General features: G+C 39.3%; 1 protein-coding gene across 1 annotated transcript in view; it reads right to left on the bottom strand.

Moving 5' to 3' along the window:
- Positions 1 to 4693: 4693 nt before the first annotated feature.
- The window catches only part of galnt12 (UDP-N-acetyl-alpha-D-galactosamine:polypeptide N-acetylgalactosaminyltransferase 12), an 82137-nt gene continuing 68639 nt past the window's right edge, over positions 4694 to 18191 (bottom strand). Inside the window, exons 6-10 of the mRNA XM_043689958.2 lie at positions 17858 to 18034; positions 17012 to 17143; positions 14196 to 14309; positions 8238 to 8393; positions 4694 to 7869 (exon numbers count right to left, since the gene is read on the bottom strand). Coding sequence (XP_043545893.2) covers positions 7729 to 7869; positions 8238 to 8393; positions 14196 to 14309; positions 17012 to 17143; positions 17858 to 18034 — 720 coding nt within the window. The 3' untranslated portion in view covers positions 4694 to 7728. The remainder of the gene's footprint in view (positions 7870 to 8237; positions 8394 to 14195; positions 14310 to 17011; positions 17144 to 17857; positions 18035 to 18191) is intronic.

The following is an 18191-nucleotide window of genomic DNA, read 5'->3' on the forward strand; positions in this document are numbered from 1 at the left end:
ATGCTTACACTGCATGCATCTTGCGATTTTGAATGCTTCACCACATCGGAGTTTGATCTTTCTTCTAATGCAGATATCAACGACAATAGTCTGTAACTGGATGTCAGTGAACTGCAGAACAACATTGTTGTTAATGGCACAAACTGTACATTGTGAAGCCATAGGAATAGAGAGCAAAGTGATGTAGAGGCCAAAACATTTAGTAAAATTTATTTTTAGTTTAATATCACAGCATCACAATTACTTAGTGAGAAGTGAGACTTAATATCTCATATATATAGTGTCTTTGATAGAATAAAATGTTCCTAGGTACTCAACAGGATTCTCACTGCTCTCTGAGTAACCAAATTTCTCCTGAGTTCCTGTTGGGCTTGAGTAGTGACTATCTTGTATTAACAATCCCTCATGTTGGTCTCCTCACAACCAGAAGCAAATTCATGTGCCTAATCCTGAGGGAGCGAACGGTTTGGAGTTAGCAAAATTAGCTTTCATCAGAGCAGAAACTGGACTGCGGAGATGTGTTGCAGGAGAACATTACGGGAAACTGCATTAAAGGCTGAAAATGATAAGACAAAAGTTCTCAACTTCTTTGCTTTTGAAGCCGCATTCCTGTGTGTTTAAAAAAAAAGTTCAGGTATCCTCAATACCGTGATGAGTCTCTCAATACTGTTAGGGGGAAATTTGATATGAAATGATTTAGCAAAGGCAAATCCCACATCATTCTCAAACTGGGATCAGAATAAGGTGGAGAGCTTTCGTTAACTTCCTAAGCAATAATTACATAAATCATTTGTCTAAAACGAACATTTGGGAATTTGAGTAATGTGCTGTCAGCATGACTTACAATGTGGAAATATCTGATGAATAGAGTTGTTAGAGTGTACCCTTGGAAACTTTTCTGGGTTAGTCTCTCCCAGTGTTGGCTCAATAAAATGATCCGTTGGCTTGTACCTTGAGGCTCCTGAGATTATTTCGTAGCATAACCTACCAGAACAATACCAAGCCCTGAGACTGGCTTCATAGCCAGTGATTCAAATTCACTGCACCATTATAGCAAATAGCAGCAGAGAGAATTCACACAAAAAAAAAAGGGATCTGTATGACTTTCGCCATCTATTGTATAATATATCCTGAAAGGTTGGGGGTGGGGGGGGTGGGGAGAGGGGCAGGGGGATAAAAGCAGGCTCTTCTTTCCTCCTGAACCACACCACAAATGATGGGCAAGATTGGTGCAGAGCATATATACCCAGACACAGTCTACTTGCCCATCAGATAAGAGCAAGGCCATGATCATAAATCTGAGTCGGAAGAACAAGACAGATCATGATCACCTTCAGCTGCGTTATTAAGTCAGGCTGAAGATGTTGAAGGAAAGAATCACATGGATCCTGATTTCTTTAGGGTTATTTTGCCAAATCACACCTTGAGCTGCTCCCACTCCTCCTCTGCCAATATCTCTTCCTTTGAACATCTCTGTTCCAAATCTCTCCCCTTTCTATACACTGCCCATCCACAAATGTGGACATTTCTCACTAAGATACCTTTGGTGACTTCTTCTGTCAGTCTCTGCACTGAGTCACTTTTCAGAATCAATGATTTCAAATTCTTTATCAAGTAATGTGTTCTCTCTCCTTTGAATTCTCTGTCCTCCTCTATCTCAACCTCCACGTTGCTTCCATCTGCCAAACACCTGACTCCCTCAGCCTGACAACCATTTGCAAGGCACAATTCAGGAAACTGATGGATTTTCCTTATTTGTCTGGATGAGAGCAGCTCCAACAACACTCAAGCTTGACACGATCCAGAAAGGAGCAGCCGACGCCACAAGTAACCCATTCTTCACCTTCAACAGCCACTCTTCATCTCTGACACCAAGGCAGAAGCATCTACTACATCCCTTGCAGCAGATCACCAAGGCTGCTTTAACAGCACCATTCAAACTTGTGACCTCTACCACATAGGATGGGGCAGCAAATGCAGGCAAATGCTACTATATCCGAACTGCCCCTTCAAGGGGCACACCATCTTGACCTGGAATTGTGCCACTGCATGAAATGGACCGCAGCAGTTTGAGAAGATGGTTAACAATAATCTTCTCAAAAGGTAATTAGGAACGGATATTCTCAAATGCTGACCTTGCTAATGATGTCCACATGCCAATAAAGAATAAAAGCCATTTGGCCTTACCAACGTGTAGCCTCACCATTTTCATACCATTAATCACACATAAGGCCATTTCTGTTCACTTTCTTGCATCACTCTCCACCCACAATACCCACGAAACCCAAATGGGAAAAAAGCTCTTTTTTCATCTACACTCCCAAATTCCAACTGTCCAAGCCTTACTGGGTCCGCCACTCAACCATACTTTTGCAGGCATGTTGCCAACCCATTCAACCATACGCACACCTCCCCCTTTGAGACCAACAGCCCATTTTGGATCATTACTTTCTTTCACCTTGTTTGTTTTCCTGATTCAGCCAATAACTCCTCTTCCTGAAGGCTTGGGGATGCAGAATTGAGCAATGCTTAAAAGGGGAGATAGTTTGGGTGCAGCAAGACACTTGCGTGATATGCCACAAACTAATATAGTTTCACTGTTTCAAAAAGGAAAGTTCTTCAAAATTAAATTGAGGATATGGACCTCTACCAAACTGTCCTGGCGAAGATGATGATGAGCTGCATTCTTGAACCACTGCAGTCTAGCATACTCACAATGCCAGTAAGAAGGGATCTGAGACCGCTAACCTAGTAGCAGAGGGAATGGTGATATCTTTCCTAGTTGTTTGATGGGTGGCTTCTGAGGGGGTTTGGAGATGATGGTGCGGCAATTGTCTTCTGTCCTTGTGCCTCTAAGTTGAAAATGTTTGTGGGTATGGAAGTTGCTGCCTAAAGGGCCTTGGTGAATTCCTGCAGTATCTCAGGGATGGTACACACTGCAGCTACTATGTGCTGATGGTGGAACGAGTGAATGTTTGTGGATGTAGTGCCAATCAAACAGGCTGCTTTGTCTTGGATGGTGTCAAGCTTCTTGAGTGTTGTGGAAGCAGCACCCATCCAGGCAAGTGGAGAGTATTCCATCGCACTCTGCTATTGTAGCCACAGTATTTATATGTATCATCCAATTTAGTTTCTCGTCAAGGATTAGATTACGTATATTAGATTAGATTACATTACATTACAGTGTGGAAACAGGCCCTTCGGCCCAACAATTCCACACTGACCCGCCGAAGCGCAACCCACCCATACCCCTACATTTACCCCTTACCTAACACTACGGGCAATTTAGCATGGCCAATTCACCTGACCTGCACATCTTTGGACTGTGGGAGGAAACCGGAGCACCCGGAGGAAACCCACTCAGACATGGGGAGAACGTGCAAACTCCACACAGACAGCTGCCTGAGGCGGGAATTGAACCCGGGTCTCTGGCGCTGTGAGGCAGCAGTGCTAACCACTGTGCCACCGTGCCAGGATGTTGATAGTAGGGGAATTTAGGGAAGGTAATGCCATTAAATGACATGGGGCAATGTTTGTCCAGGCCTTGATATTGTACAGCTCTTGTTGGATTTGGACATGGTCTGCTTCAGTGTCTGAAGACATGAGACTAGAGTTGAACAATCATCTATAACCTTATGATGGAGGAAGGTCATTGAAGAAGTAGTTAAAAAGGTTGGCCCTAGGACATTACTCTGAGAACAAAAAGATATGACTGAAAGAGAGTCTCCTTGCTCCACAGCCACTGCATGTGTCCTGAGCTGGCTCACCAGCACCATCTGTGGCAACCTTCCTCCACTGCCTCATCACCACCAGTGCCAGACAACTGTTCTTCAGGCACCATCCAGCTCAGACAACCAAAGCAAATTTCTGGCAACAGACCCTCCTTCGAAAAGATGCTCAAAATAGACAATTACTACTTGTGGAAGATGCCGGTCCTGTTGTCCGAGTATTCATAGAAACTGAAACGCAATGATCTCTCAAGCTCTAACGCGAGATAATAGATTTTAGACTTGAGATAGTTGCAGCATGACAGGCAGGAGATCAACAGAAGAGGCACAATCGTCCAGAAAGAAGTTACCCTCCCTGATGCAAGCAATACCCCAGATACTGAGCACAGCTAATTTGACTTCACCTCTAAAGCCATCTCCACAGAAACTTAGCCAAATCTCCATTAGAAAATACAAAGAATTTCAACCTCCATTTATCTCTAGAGAACCAAAAGGAGGAACTTGTCAGGTCTGGAATGTTCCTCATTTTAAGGGATTAATTCAAACATGATTTTTGCCTTGTTATTTTGTTAACAGCCCAGGTGTATGCTTCATCTCCAGTCGTCATTTTTCCTGTTTGTCTACACTTGAGGGAGCGAATGTTTTCATTTTGTTTACGTTTCAAAACTACATCTTGTTACAGGTGAGCAAAAGGTGAAGAAAAAGGAGTAAAAGATATCTCACCACCAGTGTCCCATCTATAACAGGAAATTCCTACGAGAAAACAACTCTGCACTCTATCAGATGCACTCCCACTCAATCCAAAACTTCATGCAGTATGGCTTCAAGATTCTATATAGGTCTACCATCACATTTCAATGGTCACAAAAACATTCAAGCAAATCCACCAGCTCACAAATATTAAATGCAGTATTGGCAACTCCCTGCAATAGATTTATTGAAGAAAATAGTTGGACACAGTTGCGTACATTTTGCAAATTTATTCCCATAATTCCCAGTAAAAGTCTTAAGACATTCCTAAAAAGTATCACAAAGACTTGATTTATAAGATATACATTTTGTAATTCACAAGAAATATTTTATTTTATTTAAAAATTTAAAGCATGTTCAAAATTTAAATCAGTTGCATGGAGAATTCTCAGATAAGAAGCATTGTGTTAAATCTCACCAACATATGTGGAGCACATGAAAGCATTGTGATTGTTCGCTCAAAAATGTTATTTAAAAATGCACCAGATATTTCATTTTTAAAAATGGCAATCGATCTACGATTTCGGTCTCAACTGTATTTTTAAAAAGTGTTGTCAGCTCTTCAGCAAGCAAACAACTGGAGAATAAAAATATATACACTCCAATTTCATTACATTAATGCTCAGATATTCTGGGCAACATACAATTCACAAGAAATTGTGCAGTCCTTTTATTGAAACTCAGATAGATGTAGGTATCTGATATTGCATAGTAGCAAAACAGCGACAATTTATAAAATAGGTTGATTTTTTAAAATGTGTCCATTAGGAAGATATCCACCAAAGAAACTCAAATACAAATCCTTTGACATTTATAATTTATCCAAAAGTAGTAAATTTTATAAACATTTGCAGTCCAACTCAACTACCCTCAAGACCAGGTTCTAGCCTCAGCATGTCTGTTTGGTGGTAATAACTGGAACATTGTACAATCTTTCACCTTAATTTAAGCCCCATAAACTGCTGTAGAAATGTACGTCAATATATGTACAATGGACAGATTTAAATAAAAACAAAGTTCTTTCAATAAGACAAAACGAGTCAGAATATTACATGTTATGGAAGCCCAGGACATAATTTTTAGAAGTCAATAAGCCCATGAACACAGTGATTTGCTGTTTGGGTCAATGAATATCTATCAAAAGCAATTATTTGAAATAGATCAGTACATTCTCCAGCATTCAGGTATCACTATATCAAAGTTAAGTATAGAAGTGCAAAGCCATTCAACTCATCCTTCCATAGACATACTGCTACTGTTTGGTAAGCAAGTCTTTTCATACACATATACAGCATTTGAAAATTCTATAAACATTTTTGGCTATTTACTTCATTTTATACATTGAGGGAAGAAAATATTTTCTATATTTAGTACTATAATATTAATTCTCAGAACTACACTTTGCATTTAGAGTGCAAAAATAGAAGTCCTTCAAATGTTTAATCAAAATAAAATGCATCTACTGTATTCAAACAAATCATTGCACATTTACTTTTCACTTGTGATATGATATTACAGCCACAAAGGCAGGAGTGAGCCAATGAACATTAATCTAAAGTGTGATTTTTTTTATACAAACTACCCTGATGTGGTTACAAATCAACATTAAATTATGGACAGTCGTCTTATACTTTTTTTCAAATTCTGGACAAGTTGAAGCACGTTTAACATTCCATAACCAGGCACAGAATCATTTTAAAATGTAAAGGTCGAGCACTTCCAGATCCTAATCTCAAACTCATGATTAATAATTGTTTTAACAAGTGCCCATCTAAATATTTAACTGTAAATGAAAAGATATGGTGACACAATGGAATATATCAATATGTTCAAGTGCACAAGGTATGTTTATGAAAATTCCTTCTTATGCCCCATTTCACATCTCATTTAGATTGAGTCCCATGTTTCAAAGGGTTAAAAAAGATTGGCTAAGGTGCACAATGGCAATTGCGCCAATTGGTGTCTCTCACTTTTTGATGTCATGGTCTCAAGCCCAATCCTCAGACTTCAGCACAATCTAAACAGAGTTCAATACAATGTTTAGCATGTGCTATATGTATGAGATGCTAGCCCTCAGATATTAAACCCAACCCCAACTCCCTATTGAGGTGGATATCAAAGATCCCAAAGACACCACTTGAACAAGAGCAAGAGTTTTTTTTTCCACCTGTCATTCCAGGTCATTCTTTAGCTCTCAACAAATACTGCCAAAATAAATTAACAAGACATTACTCTCACTGACTGCAAAACAGCAGGGGCTGTCCTTCAAAAATATTTCATTAGCTGGAACTCATAATAAAACGTTTCTTACTGTGTCCCACAAAGTCAGGTTAAGTGTTTTCAGAAACTCTGTGTGACTGCAGATTTGGTGTTAGACCTTAGCGTTCTCCAATAATGGTGCAAAAATTCACACCACCTCATGCAGATCAATGCCAGAAATAAGAATATCATTATCAGCTGTAAACTTAAGATATTACCCTATCCTTTTTAAAGTCCACAAATATTTCCATGAAATTTCTACCACTGAACATCATATGCTTAAATATCATGAGAATAAATTCCAAAAAGTGTCCTCTTTAGTTTCAAGTGGTGAACACACTTTCAATTTCACAACAGACTGAATGCAGCAAGATTATGGGACTCAAAAAACCATGATTCAAAGACATAACACATCCTAAGTGCACTAAAACCAGATGATAGTCAAAACTGAAATGTTTTATAGAACAATATGAACATTTTCACTCTTTTTGACTCTAGTTTGAGCAAAAAAAGGTCATTGCTCCAATTGTTATAAATGAATGAGGAATCAAAGTGCCATCTCTCTCACATGGCTGTGACATGATAGATAGCGGACTTCAAGACATCCAAAAGAAGATTAACATAAGCTCACTGTTGCAAATAATTGTTTCAAAGCCTTTCACAAATCTTGTTGAAATCAACTGATTCTTCACCACATATGTTCAAATGGGATGCAATCAAGTTATCTACCAATTGCACGAAAGAACCGCATTGTCCTTTGGAAATTGAGAGCTTTTCATAATTTCAAGGCATTATTAAAAATAAACTGTTCTCAGTGATAAAATCTGTATGAAGATCTCAGTATATGATGCAGATCTGAACATCCCATCCTGAAGTATTCTAAGGAGACAGTTTATAGATTTGAAATGATCCTATCGTTCATAGGAAAATTCAGTAGCATTTTGGTAATGGTAGCTTTATGAAGTTGTTAATGAACCTGAATATCTATAAATCATTTTCTTTCTTGAAAGAACCATTTCTGGTGGTCGATATCTGTGCAAGGCCGTAGTAATGGTCCTGGACGACCATTACTGAATGCATTGTGTACAGCCTGGAGGCACCTTTCCGTTTGGATGTGGTAGATTGAGCCATCCTTCGAAGACAGAAGAAAAGGTTTACAACAAAAATAATCGAGACTACAAACTAATTAAAATAAGATATCTGACAAAATACTGTGCTGTGACCATGTTTTAACCTGCATATCTGTAATTTGCCACTTAAGAAGTTCAACAGTTTGTCTTTCATTGATGAGCTGTTACATGTGGCGTCATCGTTTGAGTCTTTCTGAATTTATTACTGACAGCAGTTAATTATATTTAACACATTACATAACATTTAGTAAAAATACAGAAAGACTTGAAAATAATAAATTATATATACTATGATTTCCTTTGAAAGTACATAATGAATAACAAGAGTAGTTCTAAATGTAAATTTTAAAATAAACCTAACATCTTTTACCTCCTTAAAAATGAATTTCTGATTTTCAGGCACAGGCTTGTTATTCTCTTGGCAAAGATGCATTGTTAAATGGTCAGTCCCCGGATCTGCTGCAGCGCACGCCTCAGGTTGGCGAGTATTATAGCGGATTTCATTGTGAGAAGAGAATTCAAAAAACTAGAAGCACAAAAACAATTTGCTGCTTAAAGAACACCAATAATGTAGAGCATCATTTCTGATACTTCAGCAGCCTATTGCAATCAGCATTCCCACTAATTTTACGTCCATAAGGATGTCCAAGTCTGTGCATCATGGCAGCAACTCCCAGAACCAAAAGTCAGTACTGTGAACAGTGTCAGCATGCCATTCACCATTTGCAGATCTCCAGAAAGGCTGTGCACTTACAAGGACATTGACGGCAATAACCAGCCAGCACATCGGACAGTATTATAACTCTCAGTACAGAAGAAAGGCTATCTTACTGCACTTGTACAAGGCCTTGGTGGGACCACACCTGAAATACTCTTTGTTTTGGTCTCTGTAGTGATTTTGACGAGGTCAGCTAGGAACTCATAGGAGTTCCCTGATTGGACCAGAATGACAGCCCCAATCAGGGATCTCTGGTTGACAGATGGAAAGATGGCTTTCAGAGATACTGCCACTCAGAGCTGACTCTGAAGAGGCAGTACGAATGTCAAGGACTATTCATGTGTAAATAAAGGGTGACTTGGATACAAGGTACTAGCTGCTGTAGAGTTATTCCAGTGATGACGAAAGCTTGAAACGGTCATCATTGAGTTGGAGTAAGGATTTCTTGTATCATGCCTTTATTTAGGAAGCTTGACTCATTCGATCCTGCCATCAAGGACTGGGCCCAGTTCTGGAAAGAATGCGTTATTTTTTTCCGAGCAAACAAATTTGTGGGTGATGAAGACCAACAAATAATTCTCCTGAAAACCTATGGAGCTGCAACCTTTTGCACTATTAGGAACCTAACTTTCTCTGAGGCATTAGATACTAAAAACTTTCAAGAATTGACAGATTTAATTAAGGAATATTGGAACCCCCAGCCTCTAATTCTGAGACGCTATCACTTTTACCCAATAAATTGAGAACCAGGGTTATCTGCAATCAGAATTTTTGACTCTGTTGGGATAACTGGTAGGAGTCTAAGACTTTGGTTTAACCCTTAATGAGATGCTGAGACCCCATTGGTATGTGGGATTAATGCTGTCACTATGCAAAAATGCTCACTTGCTGAAGCCCAATTGGACTTCAAAAAGGTACTACAAATGGCTTTATCACTGGAAAATGCAAAAGTGGAGCATACAAGTTGCAGGATATTCCGATGCAAGTGGACACCCTCATCAATCCGACTGAGCTTGAAGAACACCACATAATTTAAGAAAGGCGGTAATGAAAAGCCATGGAACTTTAGACCGATGAGCCTAACATCGGTGGTGGGCAAGTTGTTGGAGGGAATCCTGAGGGACAGCATTTACATGTATTTGGAAAGGCAAGGACTGATTAGGGATAGTCAGCACAGCTTTGTGCGTGGGAAATCATGTCTCACGAACTTGATTGAGTTTTCTGAAGAAGTAACAAAGAGGATTAATGAGGGCAGCGCGATGGATGTGATCTATATGGACTTCAGTAAGGCGTGCGACAAGGTTTCCCATAGGAGAATTGTTAGCAAAGTCAGATCTCATGGAATGCGAGGAGAACTGGCTCGAAGGTAGAAGACAGAAGGTGGTGGTGAAAGGTTGTGTTTCAGACTGGAGACCTGTGACCAGTGGAGTGCCACAAGGATCTGTGCTGTGTCCACTACTTTTCGTCATTTATATAAGTGATTTGGATGTGAACATAACAGGTATAGTTAGTAAGTTTGCAAATGACACCAAAATTGGAGGTGTAGTGGACAATGAAGGTTACCTCAGATTACGACAGGATCTTGACCAGATTGGTCAATGGGTTGAGAATTGGCAGATGGAGTTTAATATAGATAAATGCAAGGTGCTGCATTTTGGGAAAGCAAATCATAGCAGGACTTATACCGTTAATGGTAAAGTCCTAGGGAGTATTGCTGAACAAGGAGACCTTGGAGTGCAGGTTCATAGCTCCTTGAAAGTGGAGTCACAGGTAGACAGGATAGTTAAGGCAGCATTTTGTATGCTTTACTGATCAGAGTATTGAGTACAGGAGTTGGGAGGTCATGTTGCACCTATTCAGGACGTTGGTTAGGTTACTTTTAGAATACTACGTGCAATTCTGGTCTCCTTCCTATCGGAAGGATGTTGTGAAACTTGAAAGGGTTCAGAAAAGATTTACAAGGATGTTACCAGGGTTGAAGGATTTGAGCTATAGGGAGTGGCTGAACAGATTGGGGTTGTTTTCCCTGGAGCGTCAGAGGCTGAGGGGTCACCTTATAGAGGTTTATTATATCAAGAGGGTCATGAATAGGATAAATAGACAGTCTCTTCCCTGAGGTGGGGGAGTCCAGAACTAGAAGGCATAGGTTTATGGTGAGAGGGGAAAGATATAAAAGGACCTAAGGGGCAACTTTTTTCACGCAGAGGGTGGTGCTTGTGTGGAATGAGCTGCCAGAGGAAGTGGTGGAGGCTAGAACAATTACAGCATTTAAAAGGCATCTGGATGGGTATATGAATAGGAAGGTTTCAGAGGGGTATGGGCCAAGTGCTGGCAAATGGGACTAGATTAGGTTAGGACATTTGGTTGGCATGGACAAGTTAGACTGAAGGGTCTGTTTCCATGCTATACATCTCTCTGACTGGAAGTACTGACAATTGCATAGCCTCACTCAGGACATATCCTGATCAGAGGGATTCTAGGTCAACCCACAGCCCCAAAAAAGACAGCCTCGCCTTGGCCAAAAGGTTAAAATTTCTTCATTATCCAGGCCAGCAAGCCAATGTAGTTGCTGCCAGTATGCGGACTCAAGACAATTGAGTAAGATAACTTATAGACTGGTATACAGGCAAATTCACACTCTGGAATGTCTACCTACATTTGGTTTCGAACGGTTACACTGGTTCTGATTTTGATGTTGCTAGGCAATCAAAATAAACATCTGGTTAAATGGTAATCTGGTTCTAATGCACATTGGAGAACACTACAATGCAGTTGAAATCCTGGTCAATGATTCTCAGTACAGAAGAAAGACTAATCAGCTCAGCTGTATCAGTAAGCGCAGAACTAGTCTTTAACAAAATTTGTTCTGGACTCCCACTGTAAGTTTCCACAAGATCTAGGCTAGGCTGAGGACCTATACTGGTGAACCTTTCCAGATTAAGGGTATAACTTTGGTTCCAGTCTCTTTTGAAATACAACTGCTTCACTTAACACTAATTGTAGTAAAAGGCTTGTGCCCACGTTTGATGGGGTGAAATTGGTTGAGAGAGATTCACGGAGATTGAAAAATATTGAGCAAATAGAAAAAGACTACCCAAGTGAAGTCCTAATTAAATACCCAGATGCTTTCCAGGAAGGTCTTGGCACTCTCGGAAGAGCCAAGGCCACCTCGCATGTTGACCAGGGAACAATTCCACAATTCTGCAAGGCCTGCCATTTGCCTTGAGGCAGAGATCTGAAGGCTGGGAAGTGAAAGAATTAGCAAACCAGTCCAATTTGTGGAATGGGCAGCACCGATCATACCGATTTTGAAGCCCTACAGCTTGGTTCATGGAGATGTTAAACAAACAACAACCAGCTTTTCACAGCTGGATAAGTACTCAATCCCTCAGATAAGCAAGGCTGGCGGGGGGTGGGGGTGAGGCTTGAACTTCATGAAGCTGGACATGAGCCATGCTTTCTTGCAATTGCATTTGGATCAGGATTACCAGAGGGGTATTCTACAATTAATACCCATAAGGGCTTGTATTAATGTATAAGACTACCATTTGGGCTATCATCTGCCTGTTCAATTTTTCAGCTGACAATGGAGAATATCTTGCAAGGTCTACCTCAGGTCGCCATTTACCTAGATGATTTTTTAATAACATGGAAAACCAATAAGGAGCACTAGAATTTAGACATAGTCCTAAGGCATTTTCCCAAGGTGGTGGTGTGCCTAAGCCGGGACAGATGTGCTCCAGGCAAATGACCTACTTGGGTTATAGAATTGACAAGACTGGGTTACACCCGTTGGCAAACAAAGTGAGGATGACCAAAGGTGCCCCAGCTCCCAAGTCTGTCCAGGATCTTGTTATTTCTTGAACTGGTAAATTACTACTGGAAGTTCATACAAAACTTGGCCTCCATCCTTGCATTTTTGCATCATCTCCTAAAAAAGGGAAACAGTTGCAGAAACAAGCCTTAGCTTTCAGTGAAGCAATGAATCTCTATCATCCTTTAAAATGTTGGCACACTACGATCCCAAGAAAGATCTGGTGTTGACAGGAGATGTCTCCCAGTGTGTCACCACCTTCTTGATGGCCCAATAGAGAGGAACACCCAATAGCATATGCATCCAGGACTTTAGCGAATGCAGAGCATAAATATACCCAGATAGAGAAAGAAAGATTAGTGGTAATATTGGAAGTCAGGGAAGTCCCACCAATATCTTTTTGCAATCCAAAAATTTGTGATAGTCATAGATTACAAGCCCCTTTTTAGTGTGCTTAAAGAGGAAAAAGCAGTGCTGGCAATAGCGCTGGGCCATATTCAGCGGTGGGCTCTAAAACTTACCAAGTGCTTATAATTACAAGTTAGAACACCATCCAGGAGGCTGAGTAGCGAACACTGATGCATTGAGCAGGCTCCCATTAGCAGATACATCAGTGAAAGAGTCTGTGTTGATATTCAATTTTCTGGACACGCTCCAAATCACAGCTGACAATATCAGACTTTGGATGCAGAAAGATTGTGTCCTTTCAAAACTGAAAAAAAAACTGGTGGTGATGGGGGAAACCAAAGGGCTATTACAATTAGAAGTGAAACCTTTTTGGACCAGTTCACAGTAGATGACATGTTATGTGGAGCAAGAGTGATTGTATGGAGCAAAGCACACTGCCAACCATTGACTATTCCACCAGGGGCCTCCAAAATGAAGATGCTGGTGAGAAGTTATGTCTGGTCGCCAGGCCTGGATGCAGACACAGCGTGCCAACAAGGACAAAAACTATTGCCAGCAGCTCCCCCACATTTGTGGAAATGGCCAGGTAAGTCTTGGACTCAGCTGCACATCAACCATGCATGTCTTTTCATGAATTCTATGTTCTTAGTCAATGTGGACGCCCACTCAAAGTAGTTGGACTTGCATAGCCTCCATGCATTTCACACGGGCAAGGGGATGCTGATAGAAAACTGCGCACATCTTTCACAATACAGTGAGTCACAGAAGGGTTGGTCACAGATAATGGGCCATGATTTACCAGTAGGGAATTTGGGTATTTCCTAAAATAAAATAGAATTTGACATACAAGGACAGCGTCCATACTAATCATCATCCAATGATCTAGCACACAGAGCAGTCCAAACTTTATGTGCCTTTGGATTGTATTGAAAAATTGAAAATGCTACATTATTTAAGATTGTTGCAGAGGAAGACCAGTTTAATGTCAATTGTGGAGAAGTTAATGGAATCTGTAAGAGACTGAGTGTCTGAACGTGTGGAAAATATTTGCTGATTAAAGAGATTCAATATGGGTGTGTGAGAAGTAGGTCATATTCAATTAATCCAGCTGAATTTTTTGTCTAAGAATGTTTGTCTATTTGGATGTCCTGAAAGACATATGGTAAGATGCTGCATAAGAGATTATTAGATATAGCACGCACCTGGTTGGGAGCTAGGAGGCATAGTCAAAATAAAGGAGACATATTTGATGTTGGGATGTGACAGTAAGTAACTCCCCAGGGACACAGCAAGCCATCTTGAGTACATGTTAATTTCCCATCAAACGACAGCCAACATGGCAATATGATTCAAACAGTGGAAAGTAAACAAATTGAGCTGTCACTCACCTGATTTTGTCCCATGCCATGACACTGATACAGAATGACTTTTTCTCCTGCAACGTTGTGTTCATTAGGTGGATTGTAATCAAAGCAGTAGTTCACCATCCCTTTGTTCTTTAGCTAGAGAATAGAGAAGTAGTATGGATATGTAGTTATATTGCAATGGACCAATAAAACCAAGCAGCTCTCTTACCAATTCTGCAATTGGAAATATTATGGATCACAACTTCCGATTAGCATCAGAACAGATCAGGCTGACATGAATCCTGTTGGAGATTGTCCAATTTCTTGGCAACAAGACGAACTGCCAGACTTCTGAGTCTGACCTTCCCCAGCTGACTCTACTTTTGGAAATTAGGTGGGAATCCACTCAGGGCAGCACGTCAAGACACACCCTCTTTCACAGCAATAACTGCCAGATTCCAATAAGTAACACTGACTGCAGAGAGGAGATAAATATTGTTACAACACAGGGTAAACCCCTCTGCTAATTTAAACCAGTCACACAGATAAAGTTCACCTCACGTCATAATCTGTTAAAATTCAAGAGGCAAAGAACTATCCCAGAAGTCACTATTTAAAAGTAAAAATTAACAATTTTATTCTTTAAGTCCAACAGAGAATATTAAAAACAACAACTATTTACAACTCCTTTCTCTTAAAACTAACTTCTACCCCAACTCTACAATATTGATCCAATAAAAAATCCTGATTAAGATTTACAAGAAAGAAATCACATTTCAAAACCAGTCAGCTTTGTTGATTCTCCTTTGTAGATCTTCCCCTGCAGATTTTTCTCTAGGTCGGCGTCGATGTTCTGCTGCACAAACTTCTTACAGACAGGTATCTTTCAGAGAGTTGTTCTGCTGGCAGTTTGTATTTGTTGGTGCTTTGGCAGTTCTCCTCCTAACTATTCAAACTATCCAGTTTCATACCCCTAAAACATCACATTGTTTCTTTGGTTTTAATATCATCAAAATACTAAATTCAAATTTGATTGGACTTTGGTATCTTGAGCATAATTTAAACTGATTGGTCAAATTTGAATTTGTTTTTTTGTTTCATGGCAACTCAGCTGCAGCTATTTGTTTCCCCAAGAGTTACATTCTTACTTTGTCAGTCCTTGTTAGCTTTTCAACTCTCTTAAAGGTACAGTCCACCTCTACACCTTCATAAAAATATCTAAGAATAGACAATAAGGGGGAGAGAAGGGGAGGGGTAGGGATGCAGCACTGGGATTGGGGTGGCAGGCGAATAGGTGAAGGTCAAGTATAGTGAATCTATAATACTCTTGGTCAAAATCAATGCAGCAATCAAAATTTCCCTTTGTTTGGACTGCAGAATGAAAACACTCTTGAGGGCAGGACATTGTGCTTTTCACCATCCAAATAATAATAAGTGTCATAATGATGAGTATTCTTTAGTAAGTGTACTGTACTACTTGTGATCAGAGTGAAAAGACATTTTAACAAATATCCTCAAGAAACAATTTCAAACCATCAATCTAAATACCTCCCACAGAAAATTTCCTCTCAAGATTGTTTCAAGTGGATGAGCACGATTCAACAATCACCCCATAAGATACTGCCATAAGAGGAAACATTTTCTCCATATATACCAGACAGTGCCCCTCAGGGTCTTAAGTTTGAATCAGGTCACCTCTTACTCTTCTGAATTCTGGTAGTCCAACCCTACCCTGTTCAGTTTTTCCCAAATCAAGCTTTTCTTTCCAGTTATTATTCCAGTAAATCTCTGAACTGTCTCCAATATATATTCATATCATTTCGTAAACATGGTGAATAATACTGAACATATTACTCCAGATGTGGTCTCACCAGTGCCCAGTATAACTCAAGCATAATGTCACTACTTTTGTATTCAATTCCTTTTGCAATAGACAATAGGGAGCGCTTATTTTCTACCATAGCCTTAACAAATGTCTCTGTAAATCCAAGTATAGTATACCCACTGGTTCTCTTTTATTCACAGCATGTGTTACCTCCTCAAAGAATTCCAACAGATCAGTGAAATGTGATTCCCTTTTCACAAAACCATACTGACTTAACCTAGATTATCTTGAATGTAACCAAGTCCCTTGCTATAACTTCTTTTGGTATATGCTCTATGACAGCTGTTAAGCTAACTGGCCTGTAGTTACCCACTGGATCCCTTCCTTTTTGAATATATAGTGACATTTGCTATCTTCTAAAGTTTTCAGTCGAAAATCAGGAAAATGTTGTTGCTTTCTGTGAATTTTATAGGTAAATTTGCATTTATATGACCTCAGAGTGTTTCACCGTCAGTTGTATTTTTGAAGTGCAGTACTGCACTTGTAGCAATTATGTCAGTTGTAGCAATTATGTCAGCTAATTTACTCACACCAAGGTCCACCAAATTTCTTCATGACAATGAAAAGTTTTTTTTGTCAAGTGCTACTGAGACACTGATTTAGGGATAAATATTGACCACAGACAGAGATAACACATCTCTTCTTCTGTTAAAAGTGCCCAGAGATGTTTTACATCATACAGAGAGTAGACGGAGTCTTAATTTAATATTTCTTCTGAAGGATGGCACCTCCAAGCACTCCCTCAGTACTGGAATGGAATGTCACTCTTAGATTTTCACGTTTATATTTCTGAAATGGGAAAACTCAATCTTATGGCACAGAAATGAGGGTGATACCATCCAGGCCAAAACTGACAAAATGAAATCAAATAAGCTTTTAAAGGAAGAAAGTTTAAGTCATTAATGTTTGCCGTTCCAAGTAAAACAACCAACTTTGGAAGACAACTCAATATTTCAGGATGGAGATTAACTACCATTCCAAAGAAGCCTGGCCGATCCTCAGGTACATGAATATCTGGATAAACATTCTCCAGTAACCATTTGAAGCTTTTACATTGTAGTTTCTCTCTCAGTTTTATCCTTTCTGATACATCACCATAAGGCTCCTGCAAATCAGAAAATGTAGGGAAATAATTTAACCTCACAGTAGCTACAAATATAGCTATGAAATAACAACTTTTAACAATGTTAAACTAGCTTACTGATTTCTTAATCTTCATGACCTAGACAAAGAAAATCTGAGATGGTGATAAAACAGCACTTCAAAATAATCAATACAACTGAAAACTTAAAATTGTAACTGAACTAAAATGAATTATTTTACCACCCATTTTAAATATTTAAATGAAAGAGCTCACCTTCTGAAACAAACCACAGCTCAATAATGCTCACCCCATTTATGTTTTCACAAGTCTGTATATTTTATGAATTATCCTCAAAATTAACAATATTGACAAGAAAAGAGGTGATAGATTTTTAAACCATTTCTATGCAAGCCTTTTCTTTCAACTTTGAGTTTTGATACTTCAATCAAAGAAAAAAATGTATGCATATAAATTAATTTTCAAAATTATGTTCACATTTTTGACTTTTTTGATATTAATGATGTGCTCCCACCACCTCTATTGAATTAAAGCACAAAATTTAAGAACTTTACTAGCACTGAGTTTATTCACTTGAAAGATTAAATTAACTTAAAATATGAAAATAAGACCACTCTACATACAATCAACTTAAAGTAGATCCAAAATCATTGAAATTTAAAATTAGCTATTGTACTTTGTTCATATTAGAGCACATAAGTAATGATTATAACTCACCAAACGGGCATGTGGATTCCTGTGAAAATACAGTTCTTTATATTCGTCCATCCAGACTTGTGCAGCACGCACACTATTTGCCAGGGCTTTGCTCCTTGAATATGGAGCTTGTTTAGGAAAAACATGGCCCACATGAGAACAAGGATGTATTTCTAAGGAACCCCCACACTGCCATATCTGAAAAAAAAACAAGTTATTTTCATGGAGCATGTGCAATTTCATTTCTTAAATTGATCAATGTTTTATACTCCCATTAATTGCAATGAGTACATTTCATTACTTTCCAAATTTACTTCAAACAGAATTTCCACACTATGATTTTTAAACTTGACCA

The sequence above is a fragment of the Chiloscyllium plagiosum genome, unplaced genomic scaffold, assembly GCF_037043375.1.
Source record: "Chiloscyllium plagiosum isolate Xiang-an unplaced genomic scaffold, Cpla_swu_hap1 HiC_scaffold_5, whole genome shotgun sequence".
NCBI lineage: Eukaryota > Metazoa > Chordata > Chondrichthyes > Orectolobiformes > Hemiscylliidae > Chiloscyllium > Chiloscyllium plagiosum.